This window comes from Anopheles ziemanni, chromosome 3 (assembly GCF_943734765.1).
Source record: "Anopheles ziemanni chromosome 3, idAnoZiCoDA_A2_x.2, whole genome shotgun sequence".
In the NCBI taxonomy this organism is placed as follows: domain Eukaryota; kingdom Metazoa; phylum Arthropoda; class Insecta; order Diptera; family Culicidae; genus Anopheles; species Anopheles ziemanni.
Window position 1 is genome coordinate 90796780 of NC_080706.1, and position 20141 is coordinate 90816920.

Here is a 20141-nt window from a genome sequence, read left to right on the forward strand (position 1 = left end):
ACCGTATCGAACCGTATCGGCTTCAAAGACTGGCCACACGAGTGTGCACAAGAAACGTCCATCGTGATCGAGGTAGAAGGGAAGCATAGAAGAGATCATCATTCTTTAAAAATAGAACTTCGAAGGCCAAATCCTCAGCTAACGTGACACTGCCTGTAGTTTGTGAAACGGTCAAACAACGTAACCAGTCCGAAGACTGACCTCGGTGCGTGAAGAACTATCCAGAAATATTCCGCTGTGAAATCACTTCCAAACGGCAAACGTGCAAACCGCCCCTGGTTCGCGATCGGTTGCTACGAATTTCCGAATCAAAACAAAGGAACCGACCAAAAACAACACATTCTGCCGAAATCGGTGGAAGTGATAAAAAATAAAGCGGCTGCATAACAAAGAAAGTGCAAGCAACTGCATTTTGCTGTGCTGGTGTGTGTGTGTGTCAGTGTTTAACAAGAGCAGTGTCTGTTTTGCGTTTGGGAAGACTTTCGAGAGAAGACTGAGTGGAAAAAAACTCACGGCAAGATGGCAGCTATGGTAGCGCAGCGTGTGGGATCCTTCGCGAGATCCTTTGGTCGCATTTATGTCCTGACGTCGTCACCGTCGCCGTTGCCGGTGGCAGCAAGCGTGTACAATCAGCGATCGCGCGCGATCGCGACTAGCACGACTACACTCTCATCGACGGGCGCCAGCGCCGGGGGTAACGATGGTAACAGCCCGACCGGGCACCTTACGATGAGTAGCGCCAGCAAACAGCTGTCCGCCGCCGACATCAAGCGCATACCGGACGGTGAGGTGCGCAAGTCCGTCTTCATCTCGCAGTCGAACGATGTGTTCACCAACCTGGCGCTGGAGGACTGGATCTATCGGAACTTTGACCTGACGCACCATCACATCCTGATGCTGTGGATCAATAAGCCGGCGGTGGTTGTCGGCCGGCACCAGAATCCGTTCGCTGAGACGAACGTGTCGGCGCTGGAGCGCAGCGGGATCGAGCTGGCCCGGCGGAACAGTGGCGGCGGGGCCGTCTACCACGACCTGGGCAATCTGAACTGCACCTTTTTCATGCCGCGGGCACGGTACGATCGGAAGTACAACCTGAACTTGATGATCCGCGCCCTGTACCGGGAGTACGGTATCAACGCGGAGTTGTCCGACCGGGACGACATTGTGCTGCTGGGCAAAAAGGTACGGAATCGCTTATTTTCGTTTCACCCCAAATTCGAATTGAATCATCATTTCGCTTTCATTTCAAAATACTTGCTGATGATAACAACAAAAATGATATTGAATTACGAACGACATTGTTAACCAGCAGAAAGTCATATCTCGATTGTGACGCCATTTCTCAATAGCTAAAGAAAAACAGGATAAAAAAAGACCTTGTTCAATGTAAATTCCCTTAATAGATTTTCCCAAAATTTTAAAGGGGTTTCCCCTTTTTGTAAAAAGCGGTCTCTACACAAACGTCAGTTTTTATGTCGGGTATTTTTTGCAGTTCCGCGAATGGCCAGTTGGTTACGTGCATGCAAGGACGCACGTACTCCAAAAGTCGTTGTCCTACGTGCGATCGGTCACATCGGTCCAGCATGCACAGAAAAGATGGATTTCATGACATCCTTAGCCTCGATCAGACTCCGCTACCAGATGTTCCAGAGCTCTCTTTGTGCTGCGTGCGTGTGTGTGTGTATGTGTGTGGCGATGCAGTGATTGCAAAATGCATTGCTATAAACCGCGGTGTATCGCGTATGTTGAAGCGGCTTCGATTCCGAAGAATTGCAAACGGAGAAAAGTCAAACAAGAAACCGACCCAGCAGCAGATAGGGACGGGTTTGTAGGGGGCAAGCGGAATGGCCGCTGGCAAAACGCCGTGGAGCTTTTCTTCACGTGTTGAGAGCGTGACCCATGAAACCGGTTTCGGTTGCCCTACGCGCACCGGTGGCTTACGGAAGGAACAAGCACTGGAAGCGAATCATCCGCACAGCTTGGCGCACACACCGCTGTCATTCCGGTGCACGTGCACTCGGCGCGATGCGGACGCACAATTTTGCGCTAGACACAGTCCGGGTGTGCGCTAGACACAATTCCTAGGGCCCACGCGTGGCGCGTCTTTGTATTCACTCTCATCGTAGACGTCGTAGGCAACAAAGTTGTACTGATAAGCACTGACGCCGATAGACCATCAGCGTGCAACGACGGAAGGGAAGAGCGAGCGCGTTTTGCCCATAAAGGAATACCGCTAACGTGGAGCACAGCAGGAACCGGCCACGATTCACCCTTGAACTCAGCGCTGTTTGTCGTGTGTAGCGTCTTAAGATCTTTTAAGCGCTAGCATTACCTCCTGAGGGCAGGTTTAAAACAGCAGAATTGAGTTGCTTTTCTGGCCATCGCTGTTGCTAAGCAACATCCACAACGATGGGCACCGCCATCAACGTGGGCTGTTAATGGGAGACAACAAGATACGCTCTTGCTATTTGCTTATGCAGCCTGCGTCACTTACGTTCACGTCCGTTCTTTGTCCACGCGTTGGTAAGATGATACAAAACTGGAACTATTAAAAACCGGTAACGGAAGGAAGCAACCATCAGACGATGTGTACGATTTGTTAGCTGCGTTAGCTTCTCGCCTGTAGGGCCATTCCGAAATACCGTTCGCCAAACATGTTTCCAAGGACAATCAACTAGTCACATTAGTTTTGCTATCAAAATAACCTCTAGCAATAACCTCTGCGCCAGAAAGATGGCCATGTTTTGTTCGGCCAGGCTTCTTGAAGATGCTTATTAGTATGAAGACATTAAGAATAGAAGCTTGCTTCGGTTGTGTGTCTAATCTAATCGTATTTTTATTTTTCTGTTTTTCGGCGAGGGCTGCTTTACCGTTCCTGGTTCATTTAGACTGAACAATCCATCAGAGCAACCATTGAATTTATTTGTTAAGACCAAATGAAATTCTAGTGGAATCAATTTAATGGAAAGTTCCATGAGTTTGGAATGATAGTAATTACCATTTTACTGGTTTTTCTCGTACCATTCTTATCACTATCCATTATATCTTACTAACAGCTGTGGCCTGCCAGCAGAAATCATTTATCAATTTTGTTTTCATATTTGCAGATATCCGGCACGGCGGCAAAACTGGGCCAACCGAACGCTTATCACCACTGCACGCTGCTGGTGAACTCGAACAAACTCCATCTGGGAACATCCCTTGCTAAAGATAACGTAAGTATCGACTTGAAACCGCCGAGAGAACCCCACCAAAAATAGGGTCAAATCAATTCTAAGTGGTGCCGGCCGAAACTCTATCGCTGGTCCATCCTTTTCCCGCGTTTGATTCCCGCCTGTTGCCAGGGTGGGAAATATGATGACCATCGTGGCACGCGTCCGTATCGTGACCGGCCACGGGATGGCCTGATCATCAACAAATAAGATAAACCGGTTTGCTGCTGATAGTCGCGCACCATATACTTTGTTTCCCTCTGTTTTTCGTCTTTATTGCTGGAGCTGCTTCAATGAAAAGGAGAGTTTTTTATGATGTCCCCGGTAGAGGCGAGAGTCATTATACGGTCACACTAAATCTAAGATCATAATAGACGTTTCTTGGAACAAACACTGGAGCGACAGCAACGTTTGTGTCTGTGGTTTGTTTGTTTGAAGATAGAGCTCCACAGCACATTCTGTTTCTTTTGAGGTTCTTTGTGTTCCAAGACGTCTTACGAATTGGGGTCATCCGATGGTGCATCTGTACGAAACGCAATTGGCAATAATTGGATTGCATCAGCCACCGAACCAACAGTTGGTCTCTTTGTTGCCGAGCGATAAACTCCATTCCGCGACATCGTGGGTGACTTCATCAAGTCATTGTACCTTCTATCGTCCCTGTTCTTCTTACGCTGTCTTCATCCCTTTCCCGTATCTCCGTATCCTTGACCACACTCACTGAACTTTGAACGCTGAGTCTTCGTTTCAGTGCCGGTAGTTCCGAAAGCCGGGTATACAAGTTGTCGCCGGGGAGAGGGTAGCACGTAGGATGAAGCTTGAAGGTACAAACTGGCAAGAAAACCGCTCTGTTTCACTGCAAACTGATAAACGTCTCCGCTTGATAAGCTGTCGCCTCCGGAGGGAGGAAACAAACAAACAAACAAACAAGTGCCATGGGCTGTGTACTTGTGTTGTTCGTAATGTTCTTTTTCTAGTGCAAAATTAAGGCCAAATGTCTATAAACTGGTTCGATGTACCGGCACCGGGACCGCCTCGAACCGGTTTACCAATACCGTTGGTCATGATAAGGCTTTCTTCTCGATCTTATTTAATGTTCGACTCATTGCATGTGATAACGCACCCAATGGGGGGACTCTGGGGAGAACAATAACCCCCCCTCGCCCTCCTACATCCTTACAAAAACACACAAATACGCGCAATCATTGTGACCCTTTTTGTTTTGCGCGAAATGGCCGATAGGCTCGCAGCGAGGTCTATCCCGGACGGACCGGAGATAAATGCGACCCAGACGGAATCTCTCCCGCGGGCTGAAAACACATTCGGTTGTCAAGTTGGATTGGTCGTTCAATCAAATCTTGAAGACTGTGTGCCCAAGGAAGAAGACACCAAAAAAAATGCTACCAACACCACAAGCGAAGGAAGGAAAACACATGCTGCTCCCCAAATGCGAGTGTGATAACAAACATCGTGCTGGGTGAACTCACCAATGGTACTTGTGGAAATTTTCCACTCCGGAACATTCGGCCCACCTTTTTTTGGGCCATCCGACGCTCGAAAGTCGGAGGTGATGCGAACTACGCTCAGTGAATCTGCCATATCGATAAGAAGCTGTTGCTTACCGATTGCGTCCTCTTTGAGGCGGAGGACGCGGAACCCCAAGAGACTGCTGTTCAGGGACAAAACAGAACCATAAATCTGCACGTTGGAGTAGGTGGTTGGTGCGATTATCGAGGTATTTATAATACCTGTTCCATTGCATGCGGCTATTATTCGATTTTTTATTACGAATTTTTAACGATCTCGCTGTACTCACAATTATTGCTTCCAAAAGGACAGCTGGTGTTATTCACATTTGAATGCTAATATTTGTTAACCAATTTCGATTTGAAATTTTACATCAAAACACATCTAAGAAAAAACATTTAAAAAATCTGTTAGTAACAAAAGATTTGTTTGAATCAAAATAAATAAATATGACTGTTATGAAAAAGGAGTCCAAAATACTTGAACGTTGTTACACAAAGGTGGTCCTTATTTTAATTCTTATATCAAGACACTTGTTATTTCTTGCTTTCCAATAGTCTGTTTATTAATCTGGAATTTTATAGAATGCATGTTATTTATGTGAAGCATCCAAACCATAAGTTATATAAATATAGCTAGTTAAAAAAATCAAAATCAAATGCTACATAACGCCATCACCATCCCGTTAGCAAAAGGCGCTTTAGCGCTGCATCTCGTACCGAGCAATACCGGTCTGGCCAATCTCGGTTACTTGAGCAATTCCGGTTCAGACCGTCTCAATTTATCTCGATAGAAAAAAAAAACACCGCGGCTGCACTCGCCATTTGCTAGCTAAGTGGCACCGGTTTAAACCGGTTTTGGTCAATTCCATTAGATCGGTCTCTCCCGGTAGGGTCTGTTCCCTTGAAAAAAAGGGAGCCCGTCGGAACGTTATGACGCCGCAAACCATGCGCACTTTGCACTGGGAGGGGTGGAGGGGTAGTGCGCGCGCGCGCATCCCGTGGGTTTACTATTGCACGCTTGACGAACGTCGAAGGACAAATTCAAATAATTGTGGTGCTGCTGAGGGAAGGAGGGCCGCGTTTACGTGGCGTTGATAAGGGCTGTTTGTTGTAACAAACCTTAACAGTCTGTCAAAACGAATGAGCGGGACGCAACTCGGCAGCCAGCTTCGTCATTCACACATACCCGCCGGTGGGGGGTTATCTCGAGTGGCCCGGCGGTCTCGTTTGACTGGGGGTCCGAGGAGAGCATGATGGATTGGGAAGAGCCGTAACATATGGCGGCTAAATTGCGCACACGCTGTTGTAAATCAAAATAAACATGTTACTTCTACGATTGTGTGTAAAACTTGGAACGGTTGCGATAGAGAGGTTGGCGGCGGTTGGGTTCTATGATTTATTCCCAAATAATTTACACCCGTTGCCGGAATCTACATGTATTCACTTCCTATGGTTTCAGGTTGAAATAACAAGCAAGGCCACGGCATCCGTCCCATCACCAATCAAGAACCTCGTCGATGTGAACCGTACCGTCAACATTCAACAGCTTCTGTCCGCCATCGGGTAAGTGGCTCGAAATCATCTTCTCTTTTTTTGGGAGATATAAACAACAATAAACTAATGTCGTGTATTCTCCTCTCTTTATTTAGATATGAATTCCTGCGAACGCCGGCAACCCAGCTGACCGATGGTGGTCGGGAGCTGCTGATGAAACAGCGCGGCTTCCAGCTGATCAACCCGACCGACAAATGGTTCCCCGGTATCACGGAGCTGCGGCAGAACTTTGCCGCGTGGGACTGGCGCTTCGGCAAGACGCCCGCCTTCTCCGTCCAGAAGGCGATCCAGTTGAAGACGGGCGAGACGGCGGGTCAGCAACAGCAGCACGAGATGAAGGTGAAGGTGGACGTGGAGAAGGTAAGTGGAAGCTGCCGTTATCAGCCGCACGGTGTGCCACCCTGCCAGCGCTTATCTTATCTTATCGGATCGGTTTTGTTTTGTCTTTAGGCGCTGATTAAGGAAATCAGCCTCATCCTACCCAACCACGAGCCGATTCCAGTGGTGTCGGATATGATCGGCCGACCATACAGTGAGGATTGCTTCCATGGCATCGCGGACGCCCTGAAGGGTGCCAACACCGAGAGCATGCAGCAGACGATGGGATTATGAAGGTTTATTCTGCCAGCACTAGCGAGCGGGTCCGACGAAGGTGACGGACGGCGTTAGCTGCTGGAAAAAGAAGAACACCCCACCGATCGCTCGCCGTTATGGCTGATTCATAGATCCCCTACGAAGCCAAGAGTTCGCACACCAGTGACCTTAACCCCTCCCTCCTCGGGGGGTTGACAATCGTAGTTGTGATTTACATTCACGCCCCGCAACACGCAACAATTGCATGAAGTCGCACCGAAAGTCGCTCGTGGTTGACTCGTGGGGGCCTGTCCTACGACATCGTTCGCGCACACCGTTAGCAACAAGCAAAAACTTTCTAGGCTCAGTTTCTAGGTCTCCTCGATCGAACAAGCAACTCGAAAACAACTCCCTCCACCACCTTAATCGTTTTCCTAAACGTTTACTTTACCGAACGTTCGATGAAATAGGCTAATCTAAATGAGATTCCTTTGGAAATCACGACCGCCAACGAGCCACCTCGCCTCCCGTCCCGCATAAAATACACCATGTGGACAACACGCGCCGGTTGTCTTTGTCACCGGGCAAAGAACAGCGACGGCAGAATGCACCGATCGGGTTCGGGACCCCCGCGCCTCTGCTTGGTCAATCGGTCGACCTTGCCTTAATACGGCTAATCAGCTGTTTGTGTGTGGCGGGTGGCGGGATGCAAAAGCTGGGACAAGGAAACAACAGACAAACCAGACGAACGATTACAAAGTAATGAAGGCAATAAGTGTGCTTTGCATGCAAACAGAAACAACATATTTACACAAAGTAGTAGGCATCGACAGTGAACCGCGAGACAAACAGTAAACGATCTGCAACTGTTTTTTAGTTTTAGCACCCGAGACACGGTCAATGATAACGGCGAGAGACGATGAAGCGACTATCTGACTCCGTTTTTTGTTTTCTCTTCATCAATGCAACGTAATATTTTTCTCAAAGACGATAAAAATTGTGATTAGGCGAAATAATGACTCCGGTGTGGTCAGTACGGCAGGGTTAACGTTTGCTTTACTCTCGAAACTGACCACCGATCGTCACTAGCTCGTGTATGTTAGTTTAAGTTTACTTGATTATGTGCTGGCTAATTCACACCCAACTTCAATATGCACTCGGCCCTACAACTGGTTTGAAACAAAAAGATAGAAACACCGCATAAATGTCTGCATCACAAAAGCTTTCTTTCTTCTTTTGGCATAAGCAAAACCGTAGAAGGCACAACCCTGATAGGTTAAGAGCATGATAAACAGTTATAAACTTTTCAATTTATTGCTTTCCGCTAGTTTTAGTTAGGTAAATTCCGCCTCCCAGCCTGGGCCCCGTTTTTCCGTCTGTTCCGCCGTTCACGGCATACCGGATTGCAAATCGATCCTTGGGCAGGACGCGCGGGAGGATACATCAAGAATACGATCATATCATTTCGTTTCGACATACCGCTGACGAGTTTTATAGTTAGTTGGCTATTATTAGGGGTTATCATGAAATCGTCGTTTCGTTTTAGCGGTCGCTAAAGGTGCTCATTTGTTCATTTCAGTCGCTAAAAGTTCATTATAATGAACAAATGAGCACCCTTAGCGACGAATGAGCGCCTTTAGCGACCGCTAAAACGAAACGACGATTTCATGATAACCCCTATTGTGTTACGTTTACCCGCGGGCTTTGATCGGGCTGTCATTAGTTTAGTATATTGATTTATTTCTCTTATCATTTCATTTAGGACTATAACACTTTGCCTTTTTTGTTCGTTCTATGTTTCGCCCTGAGGGCAAACGAATGTAAGGGAGTTTAGGAATGATACCGTGCGTTCTGTTATAAAAGAGAAACCAGTTGTTTATATATAAATGACCATAAAACCAAATAAGATAGGTAGAAGTAGGATAGAAAGTAAATACATTTATTCTCTTTTATGAAATCTGTTGTTTGAACTTTGAACGCGACGCCTTCGAAAGAAAGTTCTTTTATGATTGAAAGAAAAAACTATGCTGTAATGCTCTTGTTCTAATTGAGTGCGTGAAATACAAAAATCAAGTTCAAATCTCCACGTGATCCTTGATTTTGATCGCAAAACTATGTCATCAATCCAAGAAAGTGCTAACCCAGGTTCCAATTATTGTGCTTGGATTATATTTGTTTATGCTCAATTATTATCGAATTCAGTTGACATGTGTTTAAGTATTAGAATTCTGCTTACAATTTTCAAACAAGAATTCAGAGAATGCTCTAAATTGATAAACGACTAACCATTATTTCAAAATTTATACCAGACATGATCGAGGCGCCTCCATCGATCGCTTTTTGGCGAACATGTGTTGAAACCTGAAGGATGCTGTTTAAACGAGTCAGAGGTGAGGTTGTCATCAAAGTGATTACTATCCAGGTGGGTTCATCCCGAACAAATCGCCTTGATTTTTTTAGAAAAATAAAGGAAAAATTTGACAATCGTTCCGGGTTTTGTTTATGTTTACAATTTGCCAGTTGTTGTTTTCAAAGTTCTTTCCGATAGCGTAAGAATGTCGTATTTATCTTGTTCAGCTGTTTTTTGCAAAAATAACTCATGGAATGGGAAAAAATGCGATATAATGAAGATATTGTCGTTTTAACAAACACGTTTCATGTAGCATTGTAGCAACAAAGTGTTAACATATGTGCCTTTGGACGACCTAACCGCTTTACCCATCTCGTCCAACCTCATTTACTAGAGAGGGCAGATTCTTCCGGTAACCGTATCAACTGGAACCAGCAGCTTGCTAACGCGTCGTAATCCTTTTGTTGGTAAACAAAACCAGGAACGATTGTCAAAAATTGATTTCAAAATGGCTGCCACAACCAGGCCTTTGAGCTCACCTCCCTTAGGACCCACCTTGGTTGTCATCAACGTCTAGGTCAGATAGGGATGGTACAATTTTTGAAATTCGAAATGGATCTAGGTTCGTCACTCTTGATACAATATGATTTATATAGAAGCAAGATTATGTAGTTGTGATGATTTTTAGTTTTAAATTTGCTTTTTTTCAGTCGCGTGGCACTTAAAATCAAAATCACAAAGCCATTCGTCATCCTTCGGAACTAGGTACATGATTCCTGTACCGTGAACGACACATTCTATTGAGTGCAGTTCGGATTACCCAACTCTACTGTGCTGTTCACTCGTTTCTGAAGTCGCAAAACCGCAGAATTCTTCGAGAAAAGTTTGCCAATCTTTTTTCGTCGATAAAAATGTCGTACGTCGCTCGCAAAGGACCCGCCGTTTACTGTGAGTGAAATAAGTTGATTTAAGATCGGTGCAATGTGTTTTTGTTGCAATAAGAACGTCCTATGATATAGTTTTCAACTCCAGAAGAATTGCGTCCGATTGCACAAATTACATAATATTGAAGAATTTATGTCCTTAACTTGTACTCTCCTACATCGAATCCGATTTGTTTACATTCTAATTTGAATGTCTTTCCGTTGCTTACAGCTGCCCTCAGCAAATGGGCGTACAACATGGCCGGTTTCAACCAGTACGGTAAGTTGGGATGGTTTGTTTTGAAGCTGGGTCATCGATAGCCAGCGGCCCCGGTCGGATGCAACCCTAACCTTTCATGGACTCTCGGGGTGGACGTGCTGTGCAATTTTCTCACTGTTGTTCATTCATCGTAGGTCTTCACCGGGACGACTGCCTGTACGAGAACGAGGACGTGAAGGAAGCGATCCGCCGTCTGCCGGAGAAGCTGAAGGATGAGCGCAACTTCCGCATCACTCGCGCCCTCCACCTCTCGATGACGAAAACCATCCTGCCGAAGGAGCAGTGGACCAAATACGAGGAGGACACCAAGTATCTGGAACCGTACTTGGATGAGGTTGTCCGGGAGCGTGATGAGAAGCTCAAGTGGGAGTCGAACAAGTAAATATCGTGGCAATTTCGACCGCCAATGTGCACACGTTCTCGTGGGACGGTCCTGCAAGGATGCCGTCTACAAACCATCCGTACCGGATGGACGCAATTATGCTACCCGGTACAGCGGGACGATGTGAGATGATGTGAAATATTAGGAATAAATCATATATCGTTGGAACATAAACTACAGTATTTTAATAATTTGACCAACAGATGAAAAAATACAGAATCGATTAGGGAAAGTTCGAAAGAAAGCTTTTTCGAAATCGAAACGTCGCAGGTGGAGCTTTTGGGCTGTCAGCTGATTTTGACATTCGCATAATTCAGATTGTATTTGTTTACATTTTTTTCACATGCTTACCCTGCTTTTCGTTTTTCTGATTTTGTAAACAGGATTATTAGTTGAGCCGACGAGCAAGAACGTAAATTGTAAGTAGCACAAGTCGTAGTGTAAACTCTTGGAAGAAATCGTCGTTTTAGGCACGTTTCCTTTCATCTACAATGAAGGAGTGAAGTTGTGTGGTATGGTGCATTTAGATCAGATATTTTCGCAATACCGGTTTCTGTTGTTTCGTTACGCCAATAGCAACCATATGGTTCCATGCCTATCTTTGTAAAAACTTCTTAAACCCTGATTATATTATGATTTGTGTGAAATCATTGTAAATATGAACTTTGGTTTAACTTTGTTTGGTTAAAATTTTGCTCTGCAGAAAGTTCAATTGTATTTTTCAACACCTATTCCTTTAAATTTCACTTCTTTCCTATGATGGTTTTTTAATAGCTGTACATTCCTTTGTATGACTGTCGTCATATGACAATGTTTGCCCAGCTTTTACGATCATTACAAGCCAATTATGAGCCCTATTAAAACACGAAACCTTTCCAAGTAAAACTGTCCTTATGCCGGCAACATAAATGATTCAGTAACCTATTTTAATTACAGCGTACAAGTGCAATTACATCACCAGCCGGTTCCCGGACCCAACTTCACGCCACTGCCACCCGCAAGCCCCGATCCAAACCAACAACCGGCAAATTTATACCGAATCCGCAAGCGTGTTGTCCCTCTTTGCTTCCTTCTGCAAACCGTCGTTCGTTGCCAAAAACTCGTCGTAAAACTAGTGCCAACCCGCGAAGCAAGCGGTCGTCACAAAAAAAATGTCCCAAATATTTTAACCGTGTGTCCCGGAAAAAAAGAGCTACACCACAAGAACGAATGCAGACGATCGTAACTGAACCGACGTCAAGAGACCAAAAGTCCGCGAAAAGCGACGCAAAAAGATGAACGAGTCGCAGACGAAAATATCACCGGTCGTTTGTTGATGATAACTTTTTTTCCAAACGCTTTCCCCCTTCGACGATTCCGTGCTGCATTTTTCCTACGCCACGGGAGTGGCCAGCACCGGGCAAGCTGTGTTTGCAGCGCGCAATTTTCTACGCGCATCGGGAAACGCGTTTTCCCTCGGCCAGTGTGCTATTCTTGCGCATTTTCGCGGCAGACGAATTTGGCTGATTTTTTTTTTCATTTCAGTTTGTTTGATCCTGCCGTGTATTCGTGTGTATTACGAAAATCGTAATCGCATGAAATTGTTCGTGTGAAATACCAGATGGCATTTTCAGTGGCCAGTCGTGCACCGTCTTCCGGCGAAGGAAAATCGTGAGAGTTTCCGTGTGAGTTTTCCAAAGTGTGGCTTTTAACCGCCCGGCTAAAATAGAAGAACGAATTTGTGTAAAGGAAAGCAAAGTGACCTTTGAAGCTAGAAGAAAAATTAACGGTCATCAAAACTGAAGTTCATTGAATCGTTGGAAGACCCACATCAAAGAAGGCCTACAGTGCGCTCGGTCGGCCGCGATATCAATTCCTGACGCTGCCATTTCCTCCGCGATGGTGGTAGTAATTCTTCGTACATAATCAACCACGATTCAATTAATCGACCGCGAATATACTGCAGCGGGTGGTGGTGGCGGTGGCGGTCGATAGCAGCACAACAACACAACACGCGAGTGGCGTGCCGCCATTTCCCCGTTAATCGACGGTCGCCGTGGCGCGGAGTCCCGATCTTCATCGTCGTCAGTTCGCTGTCAGCGGCCATACCGTACGCAGGCATGCACTGGTCCGTCAATCGGCGCAGTCTGAAAAGGTGATTACGATTAGCGCAGTGTTTCGCTTCCATTGTGGTTTTTTATCCCCTGCTAGGCTTTACTTCGCTCGCGTGTGTGTGCTGTGGTTTGCGTGGGTTTTGTGCGAGTGCATCTTCAAGAAGCGGCTGCTGCGATTGTTCAGTTAGCGAACAAAATTACGCCATGTTGACACTCTGGCGTCCCCAAGACGACGACTTTGAGGGTTAGCGAAAAAATATCCGCGATAGTGTATCAATCCCCGGTGGAACCAATTGATCCATTTTATGCGTGTTCATCGTCAGCGTGACTCATCTGAATGTTCTCCTCGCAGTTGTAGGCAAGGGCGCAAGTAAGGGAAAAGGTTTACTGTGCATCGCAAAGAGTAAACCATAAAAAAATAAAACCCCTCCCCCGTGCAAAAAAGGGGGAGAACGTGGGTGAAGGGCCCATTCCTTTGTTTACACAACGAAACGCTGCGGATAAACGGATCGCGTATCGCTTGACGTTTCCCATTCGCGCTTCTGTCACACGATCGTGCAAGATCGAGTAATATCAAAAATAAACCTCCCTTTATTGTTCTGCCGCCAATTTGTGGGTGATAAGTTTCTGCTGGACGAAACGAGTGTTGTTTTGCGTGGTTGATTGTGCTTTCTCAGGCAAAGCGTTCCTCTTCCCTAAACACTAAATCCCCATCCTCATCGGCCCATCGTAAGCACACGGGAACACGATCCTTGCCGGAACAAAGGAAAGTTGAACCCGTTTAAGGCGGAGCAAGGGCGTGAACGTCTGCTGAACGGATTGTGTTCCTCCACCGAAGAACCGACCAACTAACCTACCAACCCTCCACCATGGTTCTGTTCGATCTCGATCGCATCATTACCGACTTCTTCAAGGCCACCGTCCTGCCCGGGATCGTGGTCGGGCTCTGGTTGACCGATTTGTAAGTAGTAGCACCCAAACCGAAATCCCCTACCATCGAAAGTAGATTTATGTATCCTCACCTTACCACGACCGATTTCGGGTGGTCCGTCGTGCACCTTCCACCTACATCTCTCTTTTTGTGTCTTTCGAACTCGTGTCCCGAAAACATCTCAATGTTATGTAAGTACTGTGGTTCTGTTAACAAGGAGAATTGTTCATTTTTTCCTTGGCTTGAGTTTTTGTTCGTCATATTTCATTTAAACCAAGATAACAAATTAACAAGAACAGTAAATAAAAGGTGATAATAGAACTCTGAACAGCATACTGCAGCCTCGAGGCCGTTTCTCCCTCTTGTTGCTGGATGCATAAAAAATTGCATGCTAAGTGGACCCTCCTCTCTTTTTCCTGACATAACTAGACAGAATGACCGAAAAATAATGAGGGAAATAGACAAAACATGCAATAGATAAAAAACTTTATTTTCATATTCAAATAATTTCATTCGTTAAAAAAGCAAAAATAAATTATCAACAGAAACCATTAGGAGAAAGATTTGAATTGAAAAAAGTTCGAAATTAAATTAAAGATTAATTCGGTTGGTTTGAAATGAACAAAACAATTGAAAGAAAGTTCTTAGTTTTTTAATTGTTTCTCTGCTTCCATATTTTGCTGGTCATTTACTGCAAGGCGGCTTGTTTTTCTTTCAAATGCTTTCACTCCTTTACTAACTCAAGAATATGCATCTAAAGAAATGCTTCATTGATTGAGGATGGGAAAGTTACCGAAATATGTTCTTCTGTTATCTATTTCTAACCATATCATCTTTCAGTGAGATTAAAGATAACAAAGCCGTTAGATTGTGTGCTGATGGACTAGATATGATAAATATACTAAAAACTTTTCGGTTTTCTACGCGACCACTAAATATACCCCAAGATTTAGCTGGCTCGCCGGCGTATGAGACAAATCAACATCGTCGTTGTTGCGTAATTCGCAAAATGAACTTTGTATTTCCTGGTTATCATCAGTCCGGCGTCCCTCCTACCAGCCGGGGACCATTGGTTTTGTAAACATGACGATCATTACGAGTATTCGCATTCTGGTAGCCACTGAGGGTTTATTAGTAACAAGTACACGCTTTGCTTTCCCTTGCTGATATGAAGCATAGGAAATGTTGTGTGTCGATTGATAAGTTTGTGGACGGTTCCAAACAGGATGTTTTTAAAATTTATTTTAATTGTACACGACACATAAAGTTGACTGCGCACTGTTATCTGTAAAGTTGTTGCACATTCGTCATTGTTTTACATTTGATTAGTTGTTGGTAATTAATTGACTTTTGTTGCAGTTCGGCTTATCTGCATGATGCATATTTGTTGCTGTTATAAGCTAAACAAAATTCCATGGTCATTATATTTGCCCACAACATAATCATCATTATTTTTAGCTTTTTCGATTTCGTTTTATAATTTTTTAAACGTGTTACTAAATAACCTGTATGCTTCATGCTTGCAAACGTTTCATGAAATTGTGGTGTAATAGCCACATTTGCTTTCCTATCGTGTTTATCTCTGGAATGCGCCAAGGACGACCATTTCTTGATTCCACTGAATTATACGCGAGTAAAACATTAATTCCCAAGCGCATCGTAACAGTCCTCCCCGGGGGCACATCTTCCTTCGATTGCACGGAAGATTATCGCGTACAAGAGGGGCCTCCCGGTCGGTTTCTCATTACGAGACGCATCTGCCTCCCCCTTCTCCCCCATTCAGCCCATAACTTTCGCTCAGGGTCAAGTGCAGTCGTGTTTGCAACTTCGTTGCATCAACAAACTTGCCCGAGTGTACCGAGCTCACAGACACACCTCAGCGCAGCCGTAAGCCGTGGCCATACTAACCCTATTACTCTAAACCGCTACGCAAGAGTGCAAGTGCAAGGGATGCACCGACGACGGCGACGACGACGGCGTTTGTTCCGCCCTTGCACGCCAATTGAACGGAGTTTTCGCACCGAAAGGGATCGCACCATTTGATATGTCGCGCGCCTCGGAGTGTCTCAGAAGGATATCGCTTCACAAGTGACGTTTGCTTACAAAGTTTTTCCACTAACACCTGTTTGCTGTCATGGCAACGAAGCACGGGTTACTGATACAAAAACCATTTCTTTAATTTTCTCATTTCAGAATCGGCCTGTTGACGTGCAAGATCTTGGTCCTGGTGATACTGATCGTGTTTGTCATTCTCCCGATTATCTTCAAGTATTCCTTTTCACTGCAGAAGGGCATTCTGTTTCTCACGTTCAGTAAGTATACCCAACGAGAAGTCGGCCTTAGAGTTTTGCTACATCATATTCTGATGCCTTTAATTTGTGTTTTACTTTTAGTAACATACCCACCCAACTTGGACCTCAAGCGACCGGAAAAGAGTGGTCTGTACGCTACGCGCAACTTCTACATCAACTACCGCGATCAGGAGGAAGACATCGACGTGGACATTGCCGTATGGCACGTGCTACCGAACGATCTGGTGCGGCGCTACGCCCGCGAGCTTCAAGTCGACGAGGTGAGGACGAACGCGACTCCAGAACCGTTTGCAAGGCTTTCAAGCGATAAATTACGGCATCCGCATTGCTCGGCGCTTTCTCACGCTGAAGGTGCAACGTCATGACCTTACGGTTCGAACCTGGGAGGTGGGGTTTATTTTTAACCATCTCTCATGACCGATCATTCGATCAGTCATCTCGACTCCGTCGCTTGATGACGTACCGAGCACGACCACTGTGTGCTGTGATGCGTGGTGGTGGTAATGGTCACACGACGGTACTATTTTTAGCATTGCACCGTCCCGAAACCGTCGAGGGACGGACCTGTGCTTCCACAGCGTACAATTATTATGACCAATTCAATCCCATTATGCAATTAAGGACGGTGGAAGGGTGGCACAAGAAAGTTGCCAGGAACTGTTTGTAACGAAACCACTTTCAAGGGACGTGTGCGTGTGTGCGTGTATCACCCACGGGTAATGTTCCTTTCCAATTGGGGAAAAATTGCGTGCAGAATGTGATTATGGGTTGGAAATGTGTTTTCACCCCCACGAGTCCTCATGATAGCTGACTATCCGTTTTGCGATATGCTAGGGGGAGACTGCTTTTTCCTGTAGAAAATGTTTATTTTCCATCAATTGTCGGATCGATAGTGGTTATTCTCATGCCATATGCAGTTGTAAACAAAAAAAGACTAATTTTCATATATTTTATGCACTTTGATCCCCATTCATTCGTGTTGGACGTACATATGTTTTATTCACACGAGGTATATCTAAAGTAAAGTTTAAGTTTGTATCCTCGCTGGGCCGACAGAATGTCCTGTTTCCATTAGACGTTTGATTAACGACGACGTTTTTAGTTAAAACAAGGGTACATTTAATTGAACATAACCCAACTGCTAAATTCTCGGATAACAGAGTCTGCTGTACTACAAAAAAAGATAAAAAACGGGTCTTAAAATCTTTCCTGTTTGTTTGAAATGGGAAAAAATATTCTTTTGAAGCCAATGAATCATACTAAATATGTGGAATCAGTTGTAATTCGCGGCATATATTTGCTTTCCAAACAAAGCTTGGGATCGGGAAAAAAAAGGTTTGAATACCAAAAGATTGAATGAGTAAGTAAAATAGTTACTCATCGCTATAGCAGCTTGAACTCATTCGTTTTTACTAACTACACTCATCGCTAGTTTCATCATCCTGTAGTGTAAGTTATTTTTGTACGATGCAATCTGTTTGTTGTGTGAATATTTTCCTCGAATAACCACAGCTTTGATTCAATAGAACTCGTGATTAACATACTGTTACGTTCCGCTCTTTTAGGCAACAATCTCCAACAGTACAATACCATCGATCGAGGGTAGTGTCGGCGGAAACCGTGGAGGCAGCATCTTACCACCCGAAGGACATGCCGACGATCGATACCGGCAGATCGACCGGATACTGCACGCCGACGGTTTCTCTCCCTCGGACGAAACGCACCAGCGTCAACTTTTCGAAGAGTGCCTCCGTGCGACCACGAACGATGTGGTCCTGTACCTGCACGGCAACACGGCGTCCCGTGGGGCACCGCATCGGGTCGAACTGTATCGGATGCTACGGTCCCTCAACTATCACGTGATCTCGATGGATTACCGCGGGTACGGTGACTCGGCCAACCTTTCCCCGACCGAGCGGGGCGTAGTGTACGATGCACTCGCGGTCTACCAGTACATCACGAGCATTACACGCAATCCCGTCTACCTGTGGGGCCATTCGCTTGGCACCGGTGTCTCCACGCATCTGCTGTCGTTGCTGACCGAGATGAGTCTCCCGGGGCCGCGGGCTCTCGTGCTCGAGAGTCCATTTAATAACATTAAAGAGGAGATCATTGCCCATCCGTTCTCGAAGGTAAGTGTTCCACGGTGGCGTACATAGATGGGACACTTACAACGAAACTTTCTCTTCACTATCTTCCAGCTGTATCGCCATCTGCCATGGTTTGATTATCTGATCTCGAAACCGATGTACGCCAACAAGCTGCGCTTCGAATCCGACCAGCACATTGCCGAGTTCCGGCAGCCGGTGATGATCCTGCACGCCGAGGACGATCTCGTCGTACCGTTCGAGTTAGGCTACAAGGTAGGAATATTTACAACTGCTGCCCGTTTTTTAAATTTATTTATTTAATTGAAAAACTCTCCTCCTGATTGTGTTACAGCTCTATCGGAAGGCACTCGACACCCGCGGCAAATCGTGGGGCCCGATCGAGTTCCATCGGTTCGAGAAGACGAGCCACTACGGGCACAAATACATATGCCGTGCGCCCAACCTGCCTGAGAAGGTGCTGCGCTTTTTCCACGCGTATCGCTACGAGCAGTACTGAAAGAAAAATGCGGAGCCAAGAATATGTAGTCGATAGAATAAAACTAGAGAAGAGCGCCATAACAGGGAGCCCGTCCCTGGTTCATCAAGACAATAGATGATGCCTGTGTTGACGTTGGATCAGGGCAGCGTCACGCGGAAGAACAGGAATTTAGCCACTAAAAGCACGACCACTGCAAGAGGTGATAGGATTAGGAGCGAAATATAGTTGCCCCGATGGACGGATCACCCTGTTCCACATCCGACACTGGAAACTGGGAGGCCTTCAAAGGGCATTGTAGAGTTTTACCAAATATGTAAAGCATCTTTATGACTTTTTTTAGTAGGATTAGCAGATAAACTTCTGGGGGATACTAAGCTAGTGTCGTAGACCCTGCAGGCTGTCCCCTCTCCCTCTTCGCCGTTTGTTCACTCGCAGGAAATAAGATACCGTTTTTTGGTACTGTAGCGAACACTTTTCACATGAGCTGTGCGGAAAATAATGTTATCAATAAAACTAAACTTATTGAACCAAAAACGGGCGAAACGGGATTAAGTGTTCTTTCACCGATTTAAGTTGTAAAAGAGAAATTCGGTTTTTATTAATATCATAACTGCATATAATATGTATGTTTGATAATTACAACGAAATCTTTTATTTGGCTTTTAATACAACATCATCCTTAAAATTTTTCTCGCCATTGTGGACTTTTATTAAACCGATTGCTTTTGTTGAACAAAGTTTTTCCAGAAAAGATCATAGTAATAATAATAATAATAATAATGGTACTTTTAACGATAGTATTAACACAAAAACTCAACAGTGTGTGACGTTCGTTCCGGACGTCTGTATCCCGGGGAAATTATGATAAACACAAATTAAATTACCTGCTCTCTATGACCGAACATTACCCTTCCTCCACCTCCCTTAAAGATCCACCTTCCCGAAGATAGCCTGTTTTTCAAGAGGTGACCACAATGGGTGAAACCTTTATCGTTTACGATTGAATGAATTGGTTCGGTTCGGCCAGTGGAACTACACATGAGGAAAACATGGCATTGATAATAAATATGTCTGCGTCGGTCTTCTAAGTGAATAGTTTTGTATTAGCTTCTTACAATTGCACCGTTTTCATTCGAATCTAATGAAATTTTGACTAAAAAAAATACCAAATCTCCTGCTTCGCATTCTACTCACCGGGCAGCTTTTCTACTGATTTTCGCAAATCCCTGCTTCATGTGTTGTGGTAACGATGGCTGATGATCGTTTCCCTTTTCCTTATCCGCTAATGACTATCTGCTGCTTGGCATCGTCGTAGGCACACAGGATCATTTACTTCCCCAACTGGTCGACACTACAACAAATATCTACTAACAGTTGCCTGAAAAATTGTGTGCCTTTTTAATTTTGTTTGTT

General features: G+C 45.1%; 3 protein-coding genes across 5 annotated transcripts; all 3 read left to right on the forward strand.

Moving 5' to 3' along the window:
- The first annotated feature begins 100 nt into the window (after positions 1-100).
- LOC131287200 (lipoyltransferase 1, mitochondrial) lies at positions 101-7114 on the forward strand. The gene is made up of 5 exons (XM_058316230.1): positions 101-1182; positions 3108-3215; positions 6201-6304; positions 6391-6655; positions 6746-7114. Exons 1-5 carry the CDS (start codon positions 520-522, stop codon positions 6905-6907), a joined length of 1302 nt encoding a protein of 433 aa, XP_058172213.1. The 5' UTR covers positions 101-519; the 3' UTR covers positions 6908-7114.
- Positions 7115-9830: 2716 nt separating this feature from the next.
- On the forward strand, positions 9831-10967 carry LOC131285798 (cytochrome b-c1 complex subunit 7-like). Its single transcript, XM_058314653.1, has 4 exons — positions 9831-9840; positions 10029-10166; positions 10374-10421; positions 10556-10967. The coding sequence occupies exons 1-4, from the start codon at positions 9831-9833 to the stop codon at positions 10801-10803; spliced, it is 444 nt and encodes a 147-aa protein (XP_058170636.1). The 3' UTR covers positions 10804-10967.
- A 168-nt stretch (positions 10968-11135) lies between these two features.
- LOC131289991 (lysophosphatidylserine lipase ABHD12) lies at positions 11136-18976 on the forward strand. 3 transcript variants are annotated; one of them, XM_058319367.1, is made up of 7 exons: positions 11136-11215; positions 12328-12937; positions 16021-16139; positions 16221-16399; positions 17705-18271; positions 18341-18502; positions 18582-18976. In XM_058319367.1, exons 2-7 carry the CDS (start codon positions 12903-12905, stop codon positions 18744-18746), a joined length of 1227 nt encoding a protein of 408 aa, XP_058175350.1. In that variant the 5' UTR covers positions 11136-11215; positions 12328-12902; the 3' UTR covers positions 18747-18976. The 3 variants fall into 3 exon arrangements, with proteins under 3 accessions (XP_058175350.1, XP_058175349.1, XP_058175348.1); XM_058319366.1 differs by having other exon boundaries at positions 11176-11222; positions 11740-12937; XM_058319365.1 differs by lacking the exons at positions 11136-11215; positions 12328-12937 and adding an exon at positions 13637-13857.
- The last annotated feature ends 1165 nt before the right edge of the window (positions 18977-20141 follow it).

Bases quoted from the DNA above. Each gene is read 5' to 3' on its own strand.
- LOC131289991 (XM_058319365.1), top strand. From the start codon at position 13,766: ATGGTTCTGTTCGATCTCGATCGCATCATTACCGACTTCTTCAAGGCC. The intron at 13,858-16,020 runs GTAAGTAGTAGC...TTCTCATTTCAG, and splicing joins GGGCTCTGGTTGACCGATTT to AATCGGCCTGTTGACGTGCA. The intron at 18,272-18,340 runs GTAAGTGTTCCA...ACTATCTTCCAG, and splicing joins TTGCCCATCCGTTCTCGAAG to CTGTATCGCCATCTGCCATG.
- LOC131287200 (XM_058316230.1), top strand. From the start codon at position 520: ATGGCAGCTATGGTAGCGCAGCGTGTGGGATCCTTCGCGAGATCCTTT. The intron at 1,183-3,107 runs GTACGGAATCGC...TCATATTTGCAG, and splicing joins TTGTGCTGCTGGGCAAAAAG to ATATCCGGCACGGCGGCAAA. The intron at 6,656-6,745 runs GTAAGTGGAAGC...TTTTGTCTTTAG, and splicing joins TGAAGGTGGACGTGGAGAAG to GCGCTGATTAAGGAAATCAG.
- LOC131285798 (XM_058314653.1), top strand. The intron at 10,167-10,373 runs GTGAGTGAAATA...CGTTGCTTACAG, and splicing joins CAAAGGACCCGCCGTTTACT to CTGCCCTCAGCAAATGGGCG. The intron at 10,422-10,555 runs GTAAGTTGGGAT...CATTCATCGTAG, and splicing joins GGCCGGTTTCAACCAGTACG to GTCTTCACCGGGACGACTGC.